The following is a 21,010-nucleotide window of genomic DNA, read 5'->3' on the forward strand; positions in this document are numbered from 1 at the left end:
ATAGCTAATTTGCTCAGATTTACTCGTGTTCTAAAAACCAAATCGCCGTTAAAACATTAATGGCATTAAATGATAAGGTATGACGATTAAGCGTATAAATTATTTCTTTAGCTAAACTTGCCTATTTCTTGAGAAAGCTGAATAACAACTCTCCATATGCCAATAGGACATTCGCCCCAAAAGTGGACACTGGTTAGATTTCTATCAGACTGATCTGTACTGAATGTTGGGTCATCACTGTTATCAACAATGATTGAATGTGTTCCGCCTGGAGAAATTATTTTTAACATTAAAGATCGTTGAGTTATAATGTAGTAGTTCATAAATAAAATGACATGTTCTACTTTAAGGACTTGTAGACCGCATCTATTTTCGTCCATTTTAAAAGATATTGTATACGTCATTGCTTCACTGAAATGTAGGAAACCCATATTAGAAATAAATTTTACTACTAAAGAAATAGAATAAATAAGTATAAAGTTTATTAACCAATCATTGGTAATGGTTCATGACATAATCGCAGATCAACAGAAAGAATCAATAAAAAAAAAAAAAACAATCTGATAAATGATAGAAAACTTTAAAGGCTCAAAATCAAACTAACATGATGTCAAGTTTTCTCGGTGTTTTGCTGTTAAGATATCCATCCGTAGACCTACATAACAGCGGAATGTGTGGGGGCATCCATTTCTAGTTATCCATTTTAAGTTATATAATGGAAATGAGTTCTTAAAACACTTCCCTTGTTTATAAATTTCAGTAAATAACGACAACAGAATATCTGTTATGATAATCATAAAGCTCACTTATTCTAAAAAGATGAATTACTTTAACTGAGAACCAATTGTTTATCTATTTATTTTTTTCCATTTGTTTCATATTCCGTACATATTAATATAAGCATTCAAAATTACATCAATATAAGCAGATCTGCTATAATTAAATCAACATTCATTTACCATCTTTTCTAAATTCCTAAATGAAAGAAAAAGAAATATCACACATGCAAACACATTTTTCTACTTGAATAAACGGACAAAAATGTAGACAGGCAACAGAAACAAAACTCTAAACGTTGACAAACACTAAAACAAATTCAAAACGAAACATAGTGGCAGATGAACTAGTTTCATAAAATGTTTTAGATTTATAGTTCTGAATCAGATATTTTAATGGGTTGTGTCATTAGTCTTATTTTTAAGAATTATAATTTACAGTTAAGTCCATTTTTATTTGTGTGAAATATGATTAACAAAAAAGGCGGCGCTCAATGAAAGCAACCACCACACGACTCAGCAGCAAGGACCAGCGGCAATGAGTCAACTTTGTCATTTGCACCATAATAATTTCTCATGTCAAACGTATCACAATAAACTGTGAAATGATTTTGTTATATTCAGCAAATAGTGATCAAACATTACAAATGAAATTTTCTTGCTTAGGAAAAATATATTTAGAATATCACAAAATACGTAATAATGAGCGATGGTAAATTGTGAAGCAAAATCAAAGATCAGTTATTACAACTACGGAAGAACATTATAACAGGACGTCAATCGCTAAATCAAAAAGGTTTTGTTATATTGAAGATTAGTTATCATACCTGAATATTATTTATTTAAAAGAAACGTATATTACTGAATAAAATATCATAAAGAAAAATCGGGTTAAAATTTAATTGAATCTATGAAATCTGAAAATGTTCAATTATGTATTAATCTTTTATTATCTTCGCACAATGAATGAAGTATGATAATCAGGTCTGTTGGCTTAACGAACTTTTTTCCATACTAAAGAAACATTTGTAATATGAAATGTACATACACGTATTATAGGTAAATTTAAACTACATACCTATCATATTGTAAATTGTTGTGAGTATTCCTGTCTTTACTTACATCCCCAAGCCTGTGTAATGTGTTACTGTGTAGGTTTTCAACTAATGTCCAAGATTTGGAAAGGTTAACCATTTTACCAGCGTCAATTAATCCAAATCCGATTATAGAATTAACTAAGAATTGAAAATGAAGTACAAAGCAGTTTGTTTTTTTGAAACAATCGTTATCATTAATTCATCTCATATAATGTGTCAACAAGAATAAAAAACTACGTTCACGTAAGCTTGATTATTGTCAAATATTCAGATTTTGAAATGTGTAATTTTTTTTAGGTATAATATTAATAGGGTAACATATAATATCAATTTACAGTTAATGTCGGAAATTATTTATATTAAACAAATTATGTAATGTACTAATGCCGATAAAACTTAATCTAATTAAACGTCAAAACGTCAATTCTTACATGCAACATGAATAAAAAAATGGTTTTTACATAACTTTCCTGCTGCGTTCCTCTCAAATTTAACTGATTTTCCGAGCTCTTTTGAAGTTGATGATTCAACCAGTAAATGCTGAATGTCTCGCATCGTAAGAACTGGCCTACGTACAAAAATATTTTAAAACCAGCTCCAAGCGGAAGATGTCGTAAATGATTTGTATTATATTTTCAAAGACACTTTGCATAGAAAAACATCGGGGAATGGGATATTGCTAAGGTACAATGGAAACTAAATAAAAGTAGTTGACTATCGTGGACTCGATGTTATTGAGTTTGTTCACGTAGATGTAACATCTTTCACTCTCCTCAATCCTCAACACAAAAACTTTTATATTGCAATAAATGGACACAACTGAATTTGGAATTACCAAAATAATTTTCATATTAGATAATTACGTCATCATTTTATAAAGCATTAAAGCAGCCAAGAAATAAATGAGGCCCCTTTCAATTTAATTCTTTTTAGGTTCGTTTATTATTTTCTCCTTTATGGCACATGCATTATTTCAGTTGCTTTTCATAGAATGGTTTTAACGTATTGCTTAAAGAATCCATGATTACATCTGTGGATATTTCTTGTTATATTTTTAATTCTGCTCAAGCCGGTGTTTTTGGCCTCGGGAGATGCTTGCAGTTTCCAATATCGTCAATAAACCACCCATGTGAAACATGGGTAACATTATTTTATTTTGACGTTTTGGACATTCTAAGGGTTGTCTTTTCCCTAATCAAAGAGTTAAAGCTCACGCGAAAAACCTCTTGCTGCAATGCTATAAATAATAAGAAACCAACCGAGGTTTACATGTGAATTATATGAACTCTCAAATTCCTTTTCATTCAGCCGTGCCCGTTGTTTTCTCGTTTTGGGCACTTGGACTTTCTTATTTGGGAACCATCAGCCGCTTTTAGTGGAATGGCTCTAACATGTCATTTAAGGTTGGGTCCATGAAATAGATAAATACAAAATCCCTAAAGAAAGCCCAACACGGCAAAATTGAAAATGTTGCAGGCTCGGTTTGATTGAGCCTGTTCATGGACGGTACTGGAAAGTGCAAGTTACCGTCCACGCCCCCTAGCACCGGCTTAAGCAGAATTCAACATTTAAACGTGAAATAGTAACATTTTGAATTTAGAAACATCCGCAGATGTGTTCATACGGCGGTTATCATGGAACCTTCAATGTGACACTTCCGTGCCATTCCATGCCTCATGCTTAACTTTTTAAATTCTCATAATTTCGATGAATGAATATTAAATACTGCTTAAGTTGGTACCAGGGGCAGTGCACTCAGTAAAACCGAGCCTTCAACATTTTTAATATTTCCGTTTAGGTATTTTGTTATTCACTATAATTCTTTACCAGGGAAACGAATTACAAAATTGATTGTGGTAAATGAATAAAAAAGAAGAAAATTTTACCTTGCTTGCAAAACAAGGGCAATAATAGCTGATAATTCTGCAACAGCAGCTGATCCTCCTTTAAATGATTTTATACATTTGTCGTTTAAAGTTGATGTCAGCTGAAAAATACATTTGTATGTTATAAATGCCGTTTAAGTTTCGTAAGGATTTGGAATACTAATACAGGTAAATTAGTCTACCTGTGTTGTTTAATATGTATTTTTTCTGATTGAAAAAACTCTTTTAATTTTAATTCATGTTTTTATTTGAGATTTTTTTGCCGCAACATGAGAATAAATCAGTTTGGGTCTTATGCAGGGTGTTACATTCATCACCTTCTTTCGTAGGAAATGTTTTTAACGAACGTTTTATATATAATAATTATGGAAATACCCAATGTGATCAATCTCAACTTACAATACCATAGGTGTAGATTCTATTTCCTTCCCCTAGGCCTGACGTCAATACGCTCGCACTAACTTGTGGACTCCTTGGTAGCTGTCCATTGAAACCGACATAATTTACAGTAATTGTATTTACACTGTTCGCCAATCCACTGCCAGAAATCTTTTCTGAACCGTCCGGAACGACATATATTGATCCAAGTTTTCCACGACCCTGAAGATAAGTTTTTTTGATCTTTATAGTATATTATTATAAGATGTAGTGTCATTTATAGAAATGATAAACGCTTTTGTTTTGTTTATGTCTTCTAACAAGCATAATTATATATATTATATTACTAATGATGTTAATTTGGCTCTTTGATTCTTTAATCATGAATTTAACATTTTTATGCCATCTTATAAAGGGCCTGTTAAGGATAACAAGGTATATAAAAAAATTATATACATTCATAACTCCTTCGTGAATAGCTTCGCGCATTGACAAGTCTAGTGGTTCAAACTTGTCTGTTGGGGACCAGCTATTGGAATAGATATGAATTTGTTGTGGCGCATGCGCAAGTCCAGCAGCAACAACATCCGAAGTAATGGAAATTCTAAAGTGATGATTTCTCTCCATGACTTCGAATACTTTCAAAGCTAGAATGTAGAGGTTAAAACGGCATTAAAGGATAATCTGATGTTGAGGAAAGTTATAAGACATAACGAAAAAGTTAATTTACATTTATGTGTTTCTCTTGATATTAATCTTTACATCACCAATTCAGAGAACAAGTAAATTCAAAGCATACTCAGCCGTTACGATGAATTTAAACGTAACAAAACTGTCATGCTAATTAAATCACACATTTGATGGCAATTATCATTATTTTCATGATAAGTACACTCTATATCTATTGGTTTGAAACTAAAATGTGTGTATTTTATGTATTGAAAGATGCTTTGAATAAAGTTATGTCACTCAAGGCCAATGAAACACAGAAACTAATAACTGAAGATTGTATAACTTGGTTTAACTTAATTTTGTTCATATATAGCGAAAATGGAAGATCCAATTACTGATGCCCTTAAGCTCGGTTTACCTGGTATTCAATCCTTAACAATAAAATTGTAAACACTGGCCTTGAAGGATCAGAAAAATATAACAACAACGAGATGTAAAACGGGAATAAATTATACACATTGAAAACAGTGATCCCCCAGAAGCTACTTTCGTATATCTACTAATTACTTTCAAAAGCAGGAAGTCAGTCATGTGAATAGCTTGAAAAAACCTGTCTGTATATAAACTTCTATATATGTTTGTTCCAGAGAGGAGCAAAAGGTTCTGACAGCAGGAGAGGAAATAAGGCAAGATGTTAATGTATCTATGAAGAAGCAGGGCAGTTGGTTGAAATTGAGAGAGATAAAGGCAAGACATGTGGAAGGAACTGGTAAACATGGACCAAAGCAGAAAACGTCTAGACTCAGTGTATGATGTTCTTTCAACTCTAACCAAAATGAGGACCTTTAAGTTAAGCGAGGGTTGTTTTTATCTAGATCACTTGAGGATTTTTACATAAAAATGTCATAAATAATGCATAATGTAACTTTATTTATTAATAAGTATTACTTCATTATCATAATTATATTGTCTCAAAAGCTCATATGCGTTTTACAAAGGACATTTTTGTCATAAAGCATTCAGCATTCTAGTTTGCTCTTTATTCACTTCACATATAATTTGTAGAGTTGCTTCGCCTTTTCTTGGTAAAAACATAACTATAAGGATAACATTAGGTTTTAGTTAAGATTATACGTGTTAATGAATTAAGTGAAGTATCCTCATAAAAACAAGAAACAAGGAATTCTTATTTATTTTATGTCAGGGAAGAAAACAACTTTGAAAGGCGGAACACATACGAACGACTTTTGCCTCGTACGCAATGCCATCACCACATCTTCCATTGCCTCTCTCAGCAGCAATAACGCTTGTACATCTGTTTCCATGGCTTGAAAATAAAATCTAAATTAAGAATCATTGCCCCCGTCTTAAATAATATGATTCAAAAGCAACTAAACGGGGTATTTACATGTAATATTAGAAGATTATAACTTCGATGCAGACCTCTTAAGACATAATTGCATGACTACATATAATGCCTAAATTATAAAATGTACAAACTATAATAAATTATTTAAGTGACATAATGCTCATTTCTTTTGCTGTCATGTAAAGCTGAATTGACTTTTTATTTTAAAAGAAGCATTATAATTGGACTAAAAAAATGATTAGAAAAAAATTATTTCGACTTTGCCTTGTGCATTCACTAATTACGCTTTGTCACTTTAATATAAATCAAATTGCAAATCAACCATTCTGCATGGTAAACGCCAAAGCCTGTAAAAGAATCAGAAGTTCTAACCTTTAAGAATCTCATTGTAGTAAGACATAAAGTTAACCCAAAGTCAATTAAAATAATTGTAAAAGAGATCTGCCAGTTTTCATATTTATAATATTTATAACGGTCGTAATATTATTGAAGATAAAGGAAAATGGTATATTTTCTAATGAAATCTATCGACAGCAAGTTAATGCATCATTTGTCTATTTTTCAAGAAGACACAGAAGCCAATTTTGGAAAAAATAAATTGAATTGTTTATTACTTTTTAGATACTTACTCAACAATGTAAAGCGATTCCGCTTGATAACTGTGAAAATGCTCTGGTACTACATTATGCGTGTTGTCAATGAAGTTTTTTGCAAGCACCATATTCTGTACACATGGCGGAAATGTAAAATTGTGTATTTAGATGCATGACATTTTATTGACTTATTTCAAGGTCACCTATCGGCCACCAAACCTATTCCTTCATTTAACAAACACGCTTACCAAATTAGTCTTAGAAATTCACCATTAAATAGATATCATAGAGATTTCTAGTCATATTTGATAACATTATCTTATTGCAAAATGATATATATCTTTTGGCATGCCGTTACATTTTTTAAGCTTTGTTGAAGGTAATAACAAAAGTATATTTCATTTTAAGATCTATAATGCAGAAAATTAAAAAGATATTTTTATTGAAAGTCATTCAAACATGTTCTTAAAAATAATATATTTACGATATTTCTTTTCAGATCAGTAAGGTTTGTGTTTACGCCGACATCAAGCACCGCTATATTGATTCCTTCACCAGTAGCACCATTTGACCATGCTCTTTCGACGTTCATCCCAAAAGCATTGTGTTTATTGCCCTGTGACATTACGTTATATTATCGACATATCTTTAATTTATTAATATATGTAACATTACTATATATGGGTGTAATGTTAATTATGTACTCAACGTAACATAAGCGTTCCTTCGTGTTGGTTAATGTATGAAAACAAAGATCAACAAGAAAGAACAGCATTAAATGAATGCAACGAAATCCTCCCTAAAGCAGCTTTTAATGCACAGAGAGAGAGAGAGAGAGAGAGAGAGAGAGAGAGAGAGAGAGTTTCCTGGCGTATATCATTATCTTGCCTAGAAAGCAACACAAGCACGCATGCATGCACGCGCACGCACGCACACAGGTCGAGAGAGCACCAGAGAGGGAGAGTGTGTGTGTGTATATATATGTGTGTGAGTGTGTGCACGGGCATGCGTGCATGCGTGCGTGCTTGTGTTCATTTCTAGGCAAGATAATGATATACGCCAGCAAAATGTACATGAAAAACTCGTTTGAATAGTTTTGAGTGATCATGGCTCGACTCCTTAGAAAATTGAGAATATTATAAATAGTGAACCTCAATTATATTATCAGTATCATGTCTTGAGTTCTCATTAGTATTTTCTATAACAGCTATTTCATTCCCTGAAGCCAGGTTCAATATTCAACAATGACGTTATATTTGCTGCTCACCTCTTTTGTAGTATCATAAGCTAATTCTGAATTGACATCATCACCAATAACATCTTGTTCATCCCCTTCGTGTTTTTCATCAGCGAGGATCCAATTTTTTCCGATAGTTAATACCTTAGCTTGCTCGATCTCAACTATCTGAATTAGAAATGTTAGTAGTAAAAAATCATGCAGGTATTATAGTATGCACAAAGTTTTATTCTACATGAGATTAAAGATATACTATCATATTTGAGTTAAAAATTTTAGTGGAGAAATTTATTGAAATCTATAAAATTCTTACTGAATATGTCTTATTTGAAAACTGTACAAACTATGTATTGTCGTCTGTATTCCCTATTACAGGTCAAGTAAAAATTGTCCTTTCCAAAAAAAAACTGCCAACATTTTTTATGACACTATATACATTTTTCATATTGTGGCCTCCTATTGTGTGTAGAGTTAAAAACATATGACGCTATTCGTTATCAGTTGAATAAGGAAGTATCTTTAATGTAAGTTATACTCTTACGTTATACTTGGATGTATAAGTTATTGCCTTTGTCGTTTTATTATAAAGTTTAACATTACATTTTTCCTCTTTGTGCGTTTACTTTTTATCAAATATGATATATTTTAATAAGATTTATGATTTATTTCATAAGAACAGATTTTTATTTATTGAATTTGAGAATGCTAAATGTTCATCAACATAATAATCCGTGTCAAATAGCATAATGACTAGTTTTAATAATTAACTTTGTCCAGTGTAACCGTCCGTTGTTTTTATTGCATTTAAACTTTACCCGAATCTCACATTTCTCAACCCAACAACAAAAAATACCTAAACGGAAAATACATTTAAATTTATATGAACATTATCAATTCATCTTAATAATTGATATTGAATTTGAATTTGAAATGCGACATAATATTTTACTCTTCAGTAATCGCATACATTTACGAAAATGGAAAATAATTATCGACGGAGCATTTTTGTATTTTATGCGAATCCAAAAGTAGAATATCTGCATATTCTGAATGGTAAACTACTCGCTGTTGTTCTCGGATTAAACGTTTGTGATGACAACTAATTTCACCTAATAATTATACCAGAACAATGAATAACGGTGTCAGGATCAGCCAATACGTCCGATAATTTTGAAATGAACGAAATGAAATTATGATACACCTGTTTCAATACAACAGCTTACGTTGGAAAATCCATCGTTATTAAACGCAAACGCAAATGAACTACATAGTAATATGACGCCTCTTCGCGCTGGTGAAAGGGCGAAGTTCTTACTGTTAGATGTTTAACTGCACCCGGTTACCTATTCTTCACTTGATGGATCCCTTCTGTAATGTAAACTAGAACAGTCAATACTTACTGCATCTGCAAGATCTCTCTTCACTTCTGTTAACACTTGTTCTGTCTTTATTCGACTTTCAAAACCGTCATATTTAAAACTAAATACGCTTGGAGTTATCTGAAATTTATTTAAAGTGATAATACAGGCCAAAATGAACACAAACGTAAAGCCATTTAATTACGGTTTGTGTTGTAAACATATAAGTTAAAACAAAATTGTACTTGAAAGAATGTAAAAGAAAATAGATACGGACGGATATAATTCCCGAAAGTATTTTATGGTGGAGAATGCTGCCCGTGAATTGCATATTAGGTTATAAAATTACGAAGAGATGAGAAAGAACAAATATAAGAATGCTAAAAATTTATTTATGCTTATTAACGAATTTTGATTCCTTCCAAACAATAGCTACATACAAAGAATCATGTCCGCTGATTTTAGAAGTGCAAAAATAAATGCGGTTCTATCGGCTCTTTACATAAATATTTTTTGAAGATGTTGGTTTATTTATGCCATTTTATTGTACACAATATGTTAGGACATAATTTTGTTTTTATTAAAGCTATTTTATTGGGTACGGTAGGAACAGTCCTAAAGATTAAGTACTCCACAATCGAAAATGTTTCTTCAACCATTGTTGAGAACAGTAACATACGAACAAAGTGTGGTACCTTATCACAAAAAATCAAATTAAATGTTTAAAATCTAACGGCCGATAAATTGTTTACTTGTTATTAGGTCGGCGTTTAAACGATACGCATTTTGTTTATCATTTTAACAAACATTATCGTGATTATAATGACAGATAGAACATAAAATAATTAATTTCGATTAAAAACTGTACAAGTTTATGTATGTCAACTTTAAGTTTCATTTAAGTTTTATTTAATCGTGTGTCAAACTTGATTATATTTCGTTCAAATACTGTTCTGCACATCTTATTGTTGAATAACGAACGTGTATATCCTGTTCAGTTTGGGTATTCTGATTACATCTTGAAAATATATTTTCCGTATTAAGATAAAACATTTCACCTGTTGACATAAAAGTTGTTTATCTAATATTTAAATTTAAGTACACTTATAATTGGTTCAATTTACATTGATATTCATACTGTTTAAATCAAGACAATAATGTTTATGAATTAAAACCATCGTTACTGTTTAAAGATAATATCTGCATATGAAAAGAATATGATTGTAAATCTAATAAAGAATCTGAAAGAAACTTACCTTCAGCATATCCGTAAAGTTGTACACACTCAGAAGTTTTTCGAATTCATGGAATCTAGATTTAATTTTAAATACAAATCTATTTGTTTCCCCATTAACTGACATGAACCAAAAGGAAAGAAAAAAACAAAAATGTCTGACAATCTTCATTACAGTAGAATACGTATTGTGCTATTGTACTCCTGTGTTCGTCGGTTATAACTCGTTTGTTATATGTTTTTGTTAGTATCCGACGACAATTACAACATTTAAGTACAAAAAGTTAAGTAACAAGATTTATATACATTTTTATTTCAAACACAGCATGATGAGATATGTTAAGTAAACAATGATATTGAACATTATTATCTACTTTGCGGCTTGCAAAAACGTATTTTATTTGCAGATGATATTAAATGTAATTTAACATGCGGGTTTTTATTTCAAGTTTTTAATCAGAATAAAAAAATTTATGAAAATAAATTAAATTTATTGCAGTATATGTTGTTAAATGTTTGAGCGCTTCGCACAAAATATGAATCTCTTTATAGCAATTAAAAGCACATAAAGCCGGAAGTTAGAACGTGTATGATGCTTACTAGTAAATAGCACGGACAGTTTCCAAAAAGGTGGTCGCAAAATGTTATATAAAGTGGTGTTTTGACTGCCGTACAAAACAATAAATCACTACAACTGTACTTATTCCTTATTAAAAAACAGGCAAAAGATGGCTTAGCTTGCAATTACCACTACCATTCATGAACAGGTTTAATCAAACTGAGTCTGCAACATTTTAATTTTTTACGTGTTGGTGGCTTTCTTTCGGGATTTTGTTTATCTCTATTTTAGCGAAAAGGACCAATGAGTCACGAAACAGTTTTAGACCACTTAATATACATAGTTTTTGAAAAATAATTATCGTATCCATCCTTTTAAGGCTTACCTGACCTTAAATTTTTGGTTGTAAAAGGAAACTGTTTAATTGTTATAAGTTATTTTCTGTATAACCAGAGGTAGTGGCTTTATTGGTGTATACATGTCACATACACAATTTCAATATGATTAAAGTAAATCGTCTGACATACATTACGTGAATATTTCTAAAGCTGATATTATAGGTTATATTAAAATAAAACAACTATTTTTTTTTAAAGATATAACAATATATAAAATGAATAAGGTTTTTATACACCCAAGATAACCCATAAAACCTAGACATGTAAACATAAACAGGTTTATTACCAACGCAGTCCCTGTCTTAAACTTACGAGGATCAAATAAGAAATTAATCAGATATTACTTTATATGATTTATTTATGGGCTAATATGACCTCCGAGGATAGATTCCGTTTTTACATGGTAACATCACGGTTTAGCTTCCCGCGTTCACAAGGTGCCTGACGTTAGTTATTCTGCTTCATGCAGTAACGGTAATCTCTCCTTCTTAACCTCTTAAAGCCTTAATAAAATCAATGTGTAAATTGAAATCGGTGTTTGCGGTTCAAAACTTTACATAGTGTTTGAGATGTCTTTCTTGCATGTGTCGCGTTAAGATCTTACCGTGACCAAATAAGAAGTCAATTCTGGAGGTCTTTCACAAAGCCAATAATCGGCGAGCTTTCATAATATTGAAAGTGATGCGGTTTCTTATTCTAATTTTGGAAAGCAATACTGAGCGATATCGAGAACAAACATGGCCTTGTCCATATAGCCAACAGGTAAACTGGCAAAACAATCTTGCCTATTAAAAATGACCTATCATTTCAAGTTAATTTGTAAAAAAATACATCACAAAAAAGTCAACATTTGTTAAACTTTCACGGATAACGGTATTTTAATATTTCGTCTAATGCCTATAGATGTGTAAAAACCGCTTTAATTGCACGGCTAAAAATAGCTTTCTCGGGAAATCCGACTTACAAAGAAAGCGAAACATATACGGTCGTCATCAAATCTACATTTTTTGCATTTGTTTTTATGAAAGAAATAAATAGATCTGAGCTTTAGTCAGATTGATGATTTAGTATGAGTGAAATTGGCATATATATTTACATAGATTGTATTGTGCTTTTACAGTCAGAACAACTAATTAAGAACTAGCTTAGTGAGCAGGACGAGTAAAGGAACTTTAAAAATTTGAAAATAAGCTTCATTCGGCATTAACATCGTCGGAAATGAAAAACAATAATGACTGCATGCATTGAGAATATCGTCAAAGCTTTATATTAACACATATTTTGAAAATATATTTGGATGAACCTTCTTATTACATGTGTTTATGTTACAGAATAATCAAAATAACGCTGGTTTTGGGATGAACGTTGCAACAGCTTGGTCTAATGGTGCTAATGGCGAAATAATATAGCAGTACTTGATGTTGGTGTTAACACAAATCTTTCAGATCTAACAAGGAATATAGTAAGTGTATTGTTTGCAACTTTCTATATGATTTGTGGCTAGTTTCCAATGATATTATCTTCTTTATTTTTCTTTATTGTAGAGATAGTGATGTAATGTTCTTTTCTATGACGTGTTACCTAATTGTAACAATTTAAAAAAATAGTTTTCCACAAGATATTTTATTTCGGATACATTTATTGAAATGTTTTGCTGAATAAAAACTAGAGAGCAACATTCAGACGAAACGTCAACCCCACTATAACAAAGAGAAAGAATGTAGAAAGTCAATTGATATCCATTTCTAAAGGCTATGTGCTTGGCCGTTTCGGCAAGTGCCTTTGTCTATTGAGGGGTTACGATTGCGTATGTATCAGTGATTTCAAAATAAATCAGTCATCTCTTTACATTTAATTTTATTTCTGTCATGTGGAAAGGATATGAAGCTAGCAAAAAACTTCGTTGACAACACACAGAATGTAGTACCAGAGTATTTTCACAGCTATCAAGCCGAGTCACCTTACTGTGTTGAGTAAGTTGATTACGTAGATAATTCGTATGCATATGCATGTCTTTATAAATAACTGTGAGATCTTCACGAATAAAGGACTAACGAATTAATTAAGCTATCGCTGTAAGATTGCAAACCAAAATAAGCATCTTCTGTACTCTTTTTTTTATTATTTTCGTGTGCGTATGTGATAATGCTTATAAAATGTTTTTGGTATGTTTCCATCTAAGAGGATTATGCACTATTATATCATTTTGTTTTCCACCCATGACTAAATAAATAGAAAGATCTTTCTGAAACTGAAAGCAACAATCCGGTTGTAAGTAGGATTATTTATTTCTTTCATTCTTTTAAATTTTACATTCAGTGTAAAACAGTTCTTCAGGGCCAGTAATGCTGAGACATTGGAATATGTATATATTAAATCATAGTAGTAGTGTCTAACTAAAGGAGTTTTAATATTTTTTTGTCTTTCTTTTTTGAAAAAGTCCTTAACGGCCCATTATGCCACATAAACACTTTTATTGTTATTTCCCTAAATCATTTATATTTCAGCTATACTTTTTTTGTTTCAAAAAATTTAATCATAGGCCAATTGTCGGAAATGGCCTTTTCTTTTTTGCTCTCTTGCAGTTAGTACTGTATGAGCGATCAAGTACTTTGTATTAAAGTCAAACTTCTATTTGTTTATGTTGCTAATTAAATGACTGATTATGTCAAATTTCACGTTACTTATTCAAGTAACAAGCATTTAACATACTCCAAAACCAGTTTGTAAATGCTATAAAATTTATTGCCCGTTCAAGAAAATAAGGAATTTATGTATTCGTTTCTGAGGCATAATGTCCCTTTAAAATATCTAATCGGAAATTTTGAATAATATGTTGTTTTTTTTAAAGTAATAAATATTTTCAAATGTGTACTTTCTAGCCATCGAAACAAATGCGCCAGCGTTATTGCTGCTGAAAGAGGAAATGGTATATGTGGTGATGGTATTGCATACGAGGCAAAAGTCGTTCGTATGTTTTTTTGTTCACACTTCTCTTATAATGACTGTTTTATAGTTTGGACACATTTCAATGGAAAATATATTGAAGGTAAATCGTATAACCGTAAATGCACAGTGCGTTAATTGGAGTGCAGAATTAGTCACCCACACTACAGTAACTGCATTGTCTTTCAGGGATAAAAAAGAACATGCTCGTTGATTTCACATTTCACTTATTAAGACGACAGGGAATGAGATAATGATAAAAAGTCACATCAATATGCTCATTAATTAGTAACATATTTTTTGTCTACATATCTGAGGACAGGGAAAACATTTTTTATTTTTGCCTATGATACAGAGCAGAAGACAATTTAAGACTCGGCAATTAGATTTATACTCGGGATGGGGAAGAAGTGTGGCTAAGGGCCCTCATACAAATTAGATAGCCTATTTTTTTATGCTCTTACTATTACTTATAATGTGTGTTCACATCCAACCAGTCAATAATTATCAAACTTAATACATTTAGCGACATAATTATGTACAGCATAATTACATAAATCTATACACGAATCCTATGATTGTATATCCCATACAATTTTTTATGTCTGATCGGCGTATACTGCGGATAACTGATGTACTTTAAAATTAAAACCGGTTTATGTTTCAGACTCTTACAACTGTCACAGTTGTTAACTTTTTATGATTGTTTGTCAAAATATATGTGTATTTCCCATGAAAAACAATTGTGTCGGTTTTATTTCTTCGTTGTAAAGAGCTGTACATGCTTTGTATTAACTGCCTTACTGTATTCATCATGTAAAGACTGAGCGCCGGATAAAGATCCGATCACTGGATGAAATAATTTGATGTGCTCAATGACTTAAGTTAATTTCAGAATATACTTTTATACATTTATAGTTTCTACATTTCAGCCTTAAAAGTATTCAAGGTGAAGGAAAGGAAACACCACTTCAGCATTTCTGTTTCATCAGACATCTTTGCCGCTGGACTTGCGCATGCGCCACAACAAATCCATATCTATTCAAATAGCTGGTCCCTAATAGACAAGTTTGAGCCACTCGACTTGTCAATGCGTGAAGCTATTCTTGAAGGGGTATCAAATGTAAGTAAATGATGCTGTTTTTGTTTGTTTTTTGTTTTGTTTTTTTAAATGATAGAGATCTTTTGATATAACTTTACAATAAAGGATTGAGAAAAGAACATATCGGGCATGATCGATATCGCATATTGCTTTTGATGATATTAAGAAAATATGAAATAACAATTTTAGAAGATTTTTTTATTATAAAACATGATTGATATGATATCAGTATATATACAAAGTTTATTAACAAGGAAAAACAAACAAATCATTTTTTTGTATTAATTATGATTCTAGATCTTGTAACAAAATGCTGCATTATTAGGCTGGTGATGTCAAGGTTACAATAAATAATAATAAGTCTAATCGAACAAAATATGAAAGAAAAATAAACGGATTGGAATGATTTCATTTCAAAGGGTCGTGACAAGCTAGGATCAATATACGTTGTTCCGGATGGTTCAGAATATATTTCTGGTAGTGGGCTGGCAAGTAGTATAAATACGATTACTGTAAATTATGTCGGTTTCAATGGGCGACTGCCAAGACGTCCACAAATAAGTGCTAGCGTTCTAACTTCAGGCCTTGGGGAAGGGAATAGGCTTGATACATCTTCTATTGTAAGTTGCGATTGCACCATCTGTATCATCAATCTGAAATACAATTTGTATGCAAGTAAGACACTTACACCCCTTGACATCTCGACCCGGTATTACATCAAGATGACTGCTAGACCAATTGACTCTTAGAACCCTTTTAAAATGGCTTTTCGACCCTAATTGGGTAAGACATTTCAACCCCTATTTCATTTGTTTTTTTTTTATTAAAAAAATATTAAAAAGATTAAGCAGCAAGTTAACAATGTTTTTAATTAATTTAATGTTTTGTTACATAACACTCGGTTATATTATATTTGTGGGTTTTCTTCGTTTTAGAAAGCACTTAATGCACTTAACAGTACCGTCCACGAACAGGCTCAATCAAACCGAAACTGCAACATTTTCACTTTTGCCGTTTTGGACTTTCTTTAGGGATTGTTATTTTCCATTTAATATGTTTTCACATATTATTTAATGTATAAATAGAAGTATATATAATTTTATCAACATTTTAATTCCGCATGAACTTAAATACACTTGCAACTGATAATAATGAGGAGATAAATGTTGACATAATTATTCCATTTGAAAATATTTTTGGAATGACATTTGAAATGTTACCGTAACGTTTTTAAGCATTGATTATTGCTTTATTTGATGTGGCATTTAACGAAGCTGCATTTACGTGAACATATTCATCAAATCAGAGGTTAGTATATTTAACTATTTATACTTAATTAACCATCATCCTTAGAAATATCCCATGTCTAGTAGCATTACGATGAAAAAATGCGTTTAGAAAATAATAAAAACAAATAAGAAGCAACATATTTCGCTTGAACCGGTTTTTAAAAAAAAACTTTATTTATCATACGTAGGCCAACTCTGACCATGCGAGACATTCAACATTTACTGGTTGAATCATCTTCTTCAAACGAACTCCCAGAATCAGTTTCCTTTACTACGAACGCAGCAGGAAAGTTATGTAAGCACCATGTATCCACATTATTTGTAAGAATTGCCCAAGTTTAATCCGTGCTATTGCAATTATAGTTATAGTATGCTCATCTTTGGGTAAAATACTTTTATTTCAGAAATTAAGCGAACTCTGGAATATTCTAACGGAATTTGTCCGTTTTAAATAAAGGAATGCACAATGTACATGCATGTTTGGGAAGCTGCATATCGTTCTTTCTTTCGAATATCAATTGATACTTTATTGATACTATGATCACCTATTATGTGTGGAGTTTAAAATGTTACATTTCTTTTTTCACATTAAAGATGATTAAAGAACAGTTACATTTTTGATATATTAATAATACGCTGAAAAAGTAAAATTAGATAAAGTAACTAGTCTAAGAGTATAAATCGTTTAATACGTAGTACCTGTATTTCTTGGATTGAATCTAAAAATCAAAAAGTTAACAATATTTTTCAAATTACAAGTTAATCCTGTTATCGGATTTGGATTAATTGACGCTTGGAAAATGGTAACTCTTGCTAAATCATGGAAATCGGTTGGAAAACTGTACAGTGAGAGATTACACAAGTTCCCAATAGAAATCTACGCTTGGAAACCCAGCAACCATTTTCGTTACGAAAGGTATCTTTAAATTTACGTCTGCCTTTGTTTAGGGGGACGATCAAATTTGAATATGATAGCATTGGGTTACCGTTAACGGTAATGCAAATTACTTAAGGTATTACCATCCTAATGCATTACCACTGCTTTGAAGAGTATTCAAATAGGCTAGACCTACTGTTGGGAAAACATTTTTCATTAGAATGTTATTGCAGATTATCTAAAGGTTCCTCATTTCTAAAAAAAAGGGCCCTCATAACATCCTAGCTTGAGTTCAGAAAAGTGGCCATAACTTGATTTCCGTACGGTAAACTTGTTTAAATCGTGCATAAGGTATATATCTGACCTATGATGTCAATTTTTTAGTTCCTTATAGTTTCCATTAGGGTTGCAATACCTTAATATGTTTTTGTTATATACTTCAGTATTTCAATGATAAATATTCATCTTGTTTGTACGTAATTTTCTACTGTTACACAGTAGCTTTCTTACTATTCAAGTTACGCTTGCAGAAGTTTTATAAAATAAAATATGCGGTTAAATTGTGTCACTGCAAGCATATCGGGAAGAGTATAAAAGCTACAATTTGAAGTTAAACTATGTCTGGAATATAGTTAAATTTTATTAAGATATAACAAAAAATTAGCAAATACCTTTTAAGTCGACCACAAGCAGTAATTTGTGTTCACACACCGTTCAATTTGTTGTTAAAAATTAAACAGACTCAAAAGGAAGTTTTATTCTAAGAGGGACTCAATTGGGGTTCTTTGAATTGACTGCCTGGAATAGATTTGTGTAAATATTCAGATCTTTCAGTCACTCCTTTTGTCCAGATTAGTCTATTTGTAAAAAAAAATAAAAAAAACTTTAATCAGACTAAAAATAGAGTTGATAATTATAAGAAATTAAAGTTTAATGTTTTCAGGCTTTGGACATCAGTTTAGTTCCTTGAAATACACTCGATTAAAATAACAATACCACTACAATAATTGATCTTCGTTTATGGAATATATAAACCAAATTATTGTTAATTTAGTTAATGACGTTATGTTAAAGTAAGTGTTCTTCAGGCATGATTAACCTTAGTTTATTATTACTCATGCTGTGTTGCCATGATAAGTTTTCCTCAGTAACGTTTTACTGTCGATGATAACAATTGATCTTCTGTTAAAGTAATTTATCTTAGTTTGTTTATACTTAGTGAGGTTTTGTTGTAATAATATATGTTTTGTTTATTGTTATTGATATTCAGTTGTCGTTACTTTGATTGTTTGTATCTAAATAGAATAATAGGTTTCTTTCATAACAGTTACAGGGTCACGTATACAAGCTTTTTCAAGTTGGACGAAGAAAGATGTGGTCCACAAGTCCATAAAGTAGAACACGTTATTTCGTTTATCAACTACTACATTATAACACAACGATCTTTAAAGTTAGAAATAGTTTCTCCTGGTGGGACACATTCTATGGTTGTTGATAACAGTGATGACCCAACATTCAGTACAGATCAGTCTGATAGAAATCTTACCAGTGTTCACTTTTGGGGCGAACGTAAAAATATTCTTAACCATAGGAACATGGAGAGTTGTGAGTCAACTTTCTCAACGAATAGGCAAGTAGCTTTCAAAATGCTTTTTCATAACTTTAATGCTTCAGTGAAATAACTTATCTTGAAAAGCTACTTATGTCTTAACATTTAATTTCGGAATAATTTTGAGCAAGTCAGTTAAGGTGCATTAATAAATCAACACATTTATCTGTATAATTGGGATGTTGTTTTCTAAATCCTCGCAGATATAAAAAAGTTTGAATCAGCATCGTTAATTGTGCTCGGTTCACACGATGACATTAAAATACAACAAAATTGTGGAGCACGAGAAACGCAAACGAATACAGTACATAAACCGCTTGAACCGACCAAACCAGCTACAAAGAAGTCAAACAAAAAGGGCAAAGGAAATGATGGAGCTCCCAGGTTTTTACGTTGTACAGTGGTTTGGATTGATATACTTATGGCAGCCTTAATCATTTGTTAAAATAAACACATATGTTTCATATTAATACTATAAGTATAATTGTTTTACCATTTTTTGAATTTTAATTAAAATTAATTTACTTTTTAATTTATTTATGATAATTGAATTTTAATTTTGTATTATAAATATATATAAGGAAATCGTTGAAACTTAAAGGCAGTGAATCGATTTGGTGTGGGTTGAAATTCTAAAAAAAAAGAGAAAATAATGCGGGAGGATTATAAGCAACGTACTTATTGGAGTAATTGTGATTGATAAACGAAAATAAAAAATTGTCTTCTTTCAATTCTTTACGACCAGTATTATCACTAACGATAAATCCACACACATTAAAAACCCCAGCAACATGAGAGACGAAAGAGCTCTTCGCAGCAAGATTTATAGCTTTTTCAAAACACATAATAATACGTTCATTGGGGTAGAGTTCTGTATGTTTATTGACCCATTTTGACTGGTCACTAACATTTGTTAATTTGTGTTAGTCAATGATATGAAACAAAAATCAATGGTGTATAATAATATTTAAAGAAATGATTTAAAATTAACATAAATAAAGTCGTTATGTATATTTTTGTTTGTAGAGACTTTTTAACTGTGAGACTTTGACAGTGTTATCAAACTAATATTGTGTTTTTTAACTATTATCATCGTGTAAAGTTATATAGTTCTGCCAGTTATGTAATGATGGAATTGTTTCTATAAGCAAAAATATAATTACGCGGGAAATACTATATTTGATTAAACTTCATCAATTCATTGACACGAACAGTTAGCAAAAGTTTTACTATTATTACTAATTTACATTAAAATGAAACACCAAAATGCATTTTTTGTATTCATTCTAAAACATTTGGACACTAAATTAATAGTCCGCGTCTGTATTAATTGGTTACTAGGATGATTACACAAATACTTATACACAAATGTACGATACCCAATATGTACAGTTCCTAAGAAAGGGGATGTTAATCTATACTCATACTTTAGACAAGCAGTCATGTTTTATTCTCCCTTTGATAAGACTTATATTTGCAAAATATGTGATACAATGAAGAAGAAAAATATACTACCCCCCCCCCCCAAAAAAAAAAAAAAAAAAAAGAAAATAAAACAACAACAAAAAACAAAACAAATATAGATAAATAAAGCACATCAACACATGCTAAGAAAGTACATCCGAATGAC

At 31.2% G+C, this 21,010-nt stretch overlaps 3 protein-coding genes across 4 annotated transcripts; 2 read left to right on the forward strand and 1 right to left on the reverse strand.

The window, feature by feature from the left end:
* Positions 1 to 52: 52 nt before the first annotated feature.
* Positions 53 to 10,876, reverse strand: LOC132755075 (neuroendocrine convertase 2-like). 2 transcript variants are annotated; one of them, XM_060745871.1, is made up of 12 exons: positions 10,623 to 10,876; positions 9,405 to 9,507; positions 8,039 to 8,172; positions 7,256 to 7,387; positions 6,808 to 6,902; positions 6,048 to 6,136; positions 4,594 to 4,784; positions 4,159 to 4,359; positions 3,760 to 3,860; positions 2,335 to 2,441; positions 1,855 to 2,011; positions 53 to 411 (listed from the first exon to the last, which is right to left on the reverse strand). In XM_060745871.1, the coding sequence occupies exons 1-12, from the start codon at positions 10,770 to 10,772 to the stop codon at positions 108 to 110; spliced, it is 1,764 nt and encodes a 587-aa protein (XP_060601854.1). In that variant the 5' UTR covers positions 10,773 to 10,876; the 3' UTR covers positions 53 to 107. The 2 variants fall into 2 exon arrangements, with proteins under 2 accessions (XP_060601854.1, XP_060601853.1); XM_060745870.1 differs by having other exon boundaries at positions 56 to 411; positions 8,039 to 8,176; positions 9,409 to 9,507.
* A 3,536-nt stretch (positions 10,877 to 14,412) lies between these two features.
* LOC132755076 (uncharacterized) lies at positions 14,413 to 16,569 on the forward strand. The gene is made up of 3 exons (XM_060745872.1): positions 14,413 to 14,528; positions 15,436 to 15,626; positions 16,025 to 16,569. The coding sequence occupies exons 2-3, from the start codon at positions 15,594 to 15,596 to the stop codon at positions 16,352 to 16,354; spliced, it is 363 nt and encodes a 120-aa protein (XP_060601855.1). The 5' UTR covers positions 14,413 to 14,528; positions 15,436 to 15,593; the 3' UTR covers positions 16,355 to 16,569.
* A 304-nt stretch (positions 16,570 to 16,873) lies between these two features.
* LOC132755086 (neuroendocrine convertase 2-like) lies at positions 16,874 to 19,825 on the forward strand. The gene is made up of 4 exons (XM_060745883.1): positions 16,874 to 17,189; positions 17,654 to 17,810; positions 19,099 to 19,376; positions 19,584 to 19,825. The coding sequence occupies exons 1-4, from the start codon at positions 17,096 to 17,098 to the stop codon at positions 19,823 to 19,825; spliced, it is 771 nt and encodes a 256-aa protein (XP_060601866.1). The 5' UTR covers positions 16,874 to 17,095.
* The last annotated feature ends 1,185 nt before the right edge of the window (positions 19,826 to 21,010 follow it).

This window comes from Ruditapes philippinarum, unplaced genomic scaffold, assembly GCF_026571515.1.
Source record: "Ruditapes philippinarum isolate M1 unplaced genomic scaffold, ASM2657151v2 ctg268_1_1_1_1, whole genome shotgun sequence".
In the NCBI taxonomy this organism is placed as follows: Eukaryota; Metazoa; Mollusca; class Bivalvia; order Venerida; family Veneridae; genus Ruditapes; species Ruditapes philippinarum.

Coding starts and splice junctions, on each gene's coding strand:
- LOC132755075 (XM_060745871.1), bottom strand. CDS start 10,772: ATGAAGATTGTCAGACATTTTTGTTTTTTTCTTTCCTTTTGGTTCATG. Junction 6,903..7,255: donor CTGATCTGAAAAGAAATATC/GTAAATATATTA, acceptor CCATGTGTACAG/AATATGGTGCTTGCAAAAAA. Junction 6,137..6,807: donor GAATCGCTTTACATTGTTGA/GTAAGTATCTAA, acceptor TTTATTTTCAAG/CCATGGAAACAGATGTACAA.
- LOC132755076 (XM_060745872.1), top strand. CDS start 15,594: ATGCGTGAAGCTATTCTTGAAGGGGTATCAAAT. Junction 15,627..16,024: donor TTCTTGAAGGGGTATCAAAT/GTAAGTAAATGA, acceptor TTCATTTCAAAG/GGTCGTGACAAGCTAGGATC.
- LOC132755086 (XM_060745883.1), top strand. CDS start 17,096: ATGCGAGACATTCAACATTTACTGGTTGAATCATCTTCTTCAAACGAA. Junction 17,811..19,098: donor AACCATTTTCGTTACGAAAG/GTATCTTTAAAT, acceptor CTTTCATAACAG/TTACAGGGTCACGTATACAA. Junction 19,377..19,583: donor CCATAGGAACATGGAGAGTT/GTGAGTCAACTT, acceptor AAATCCTCGCAG/ATATAAAAAAGTTTGAATCA.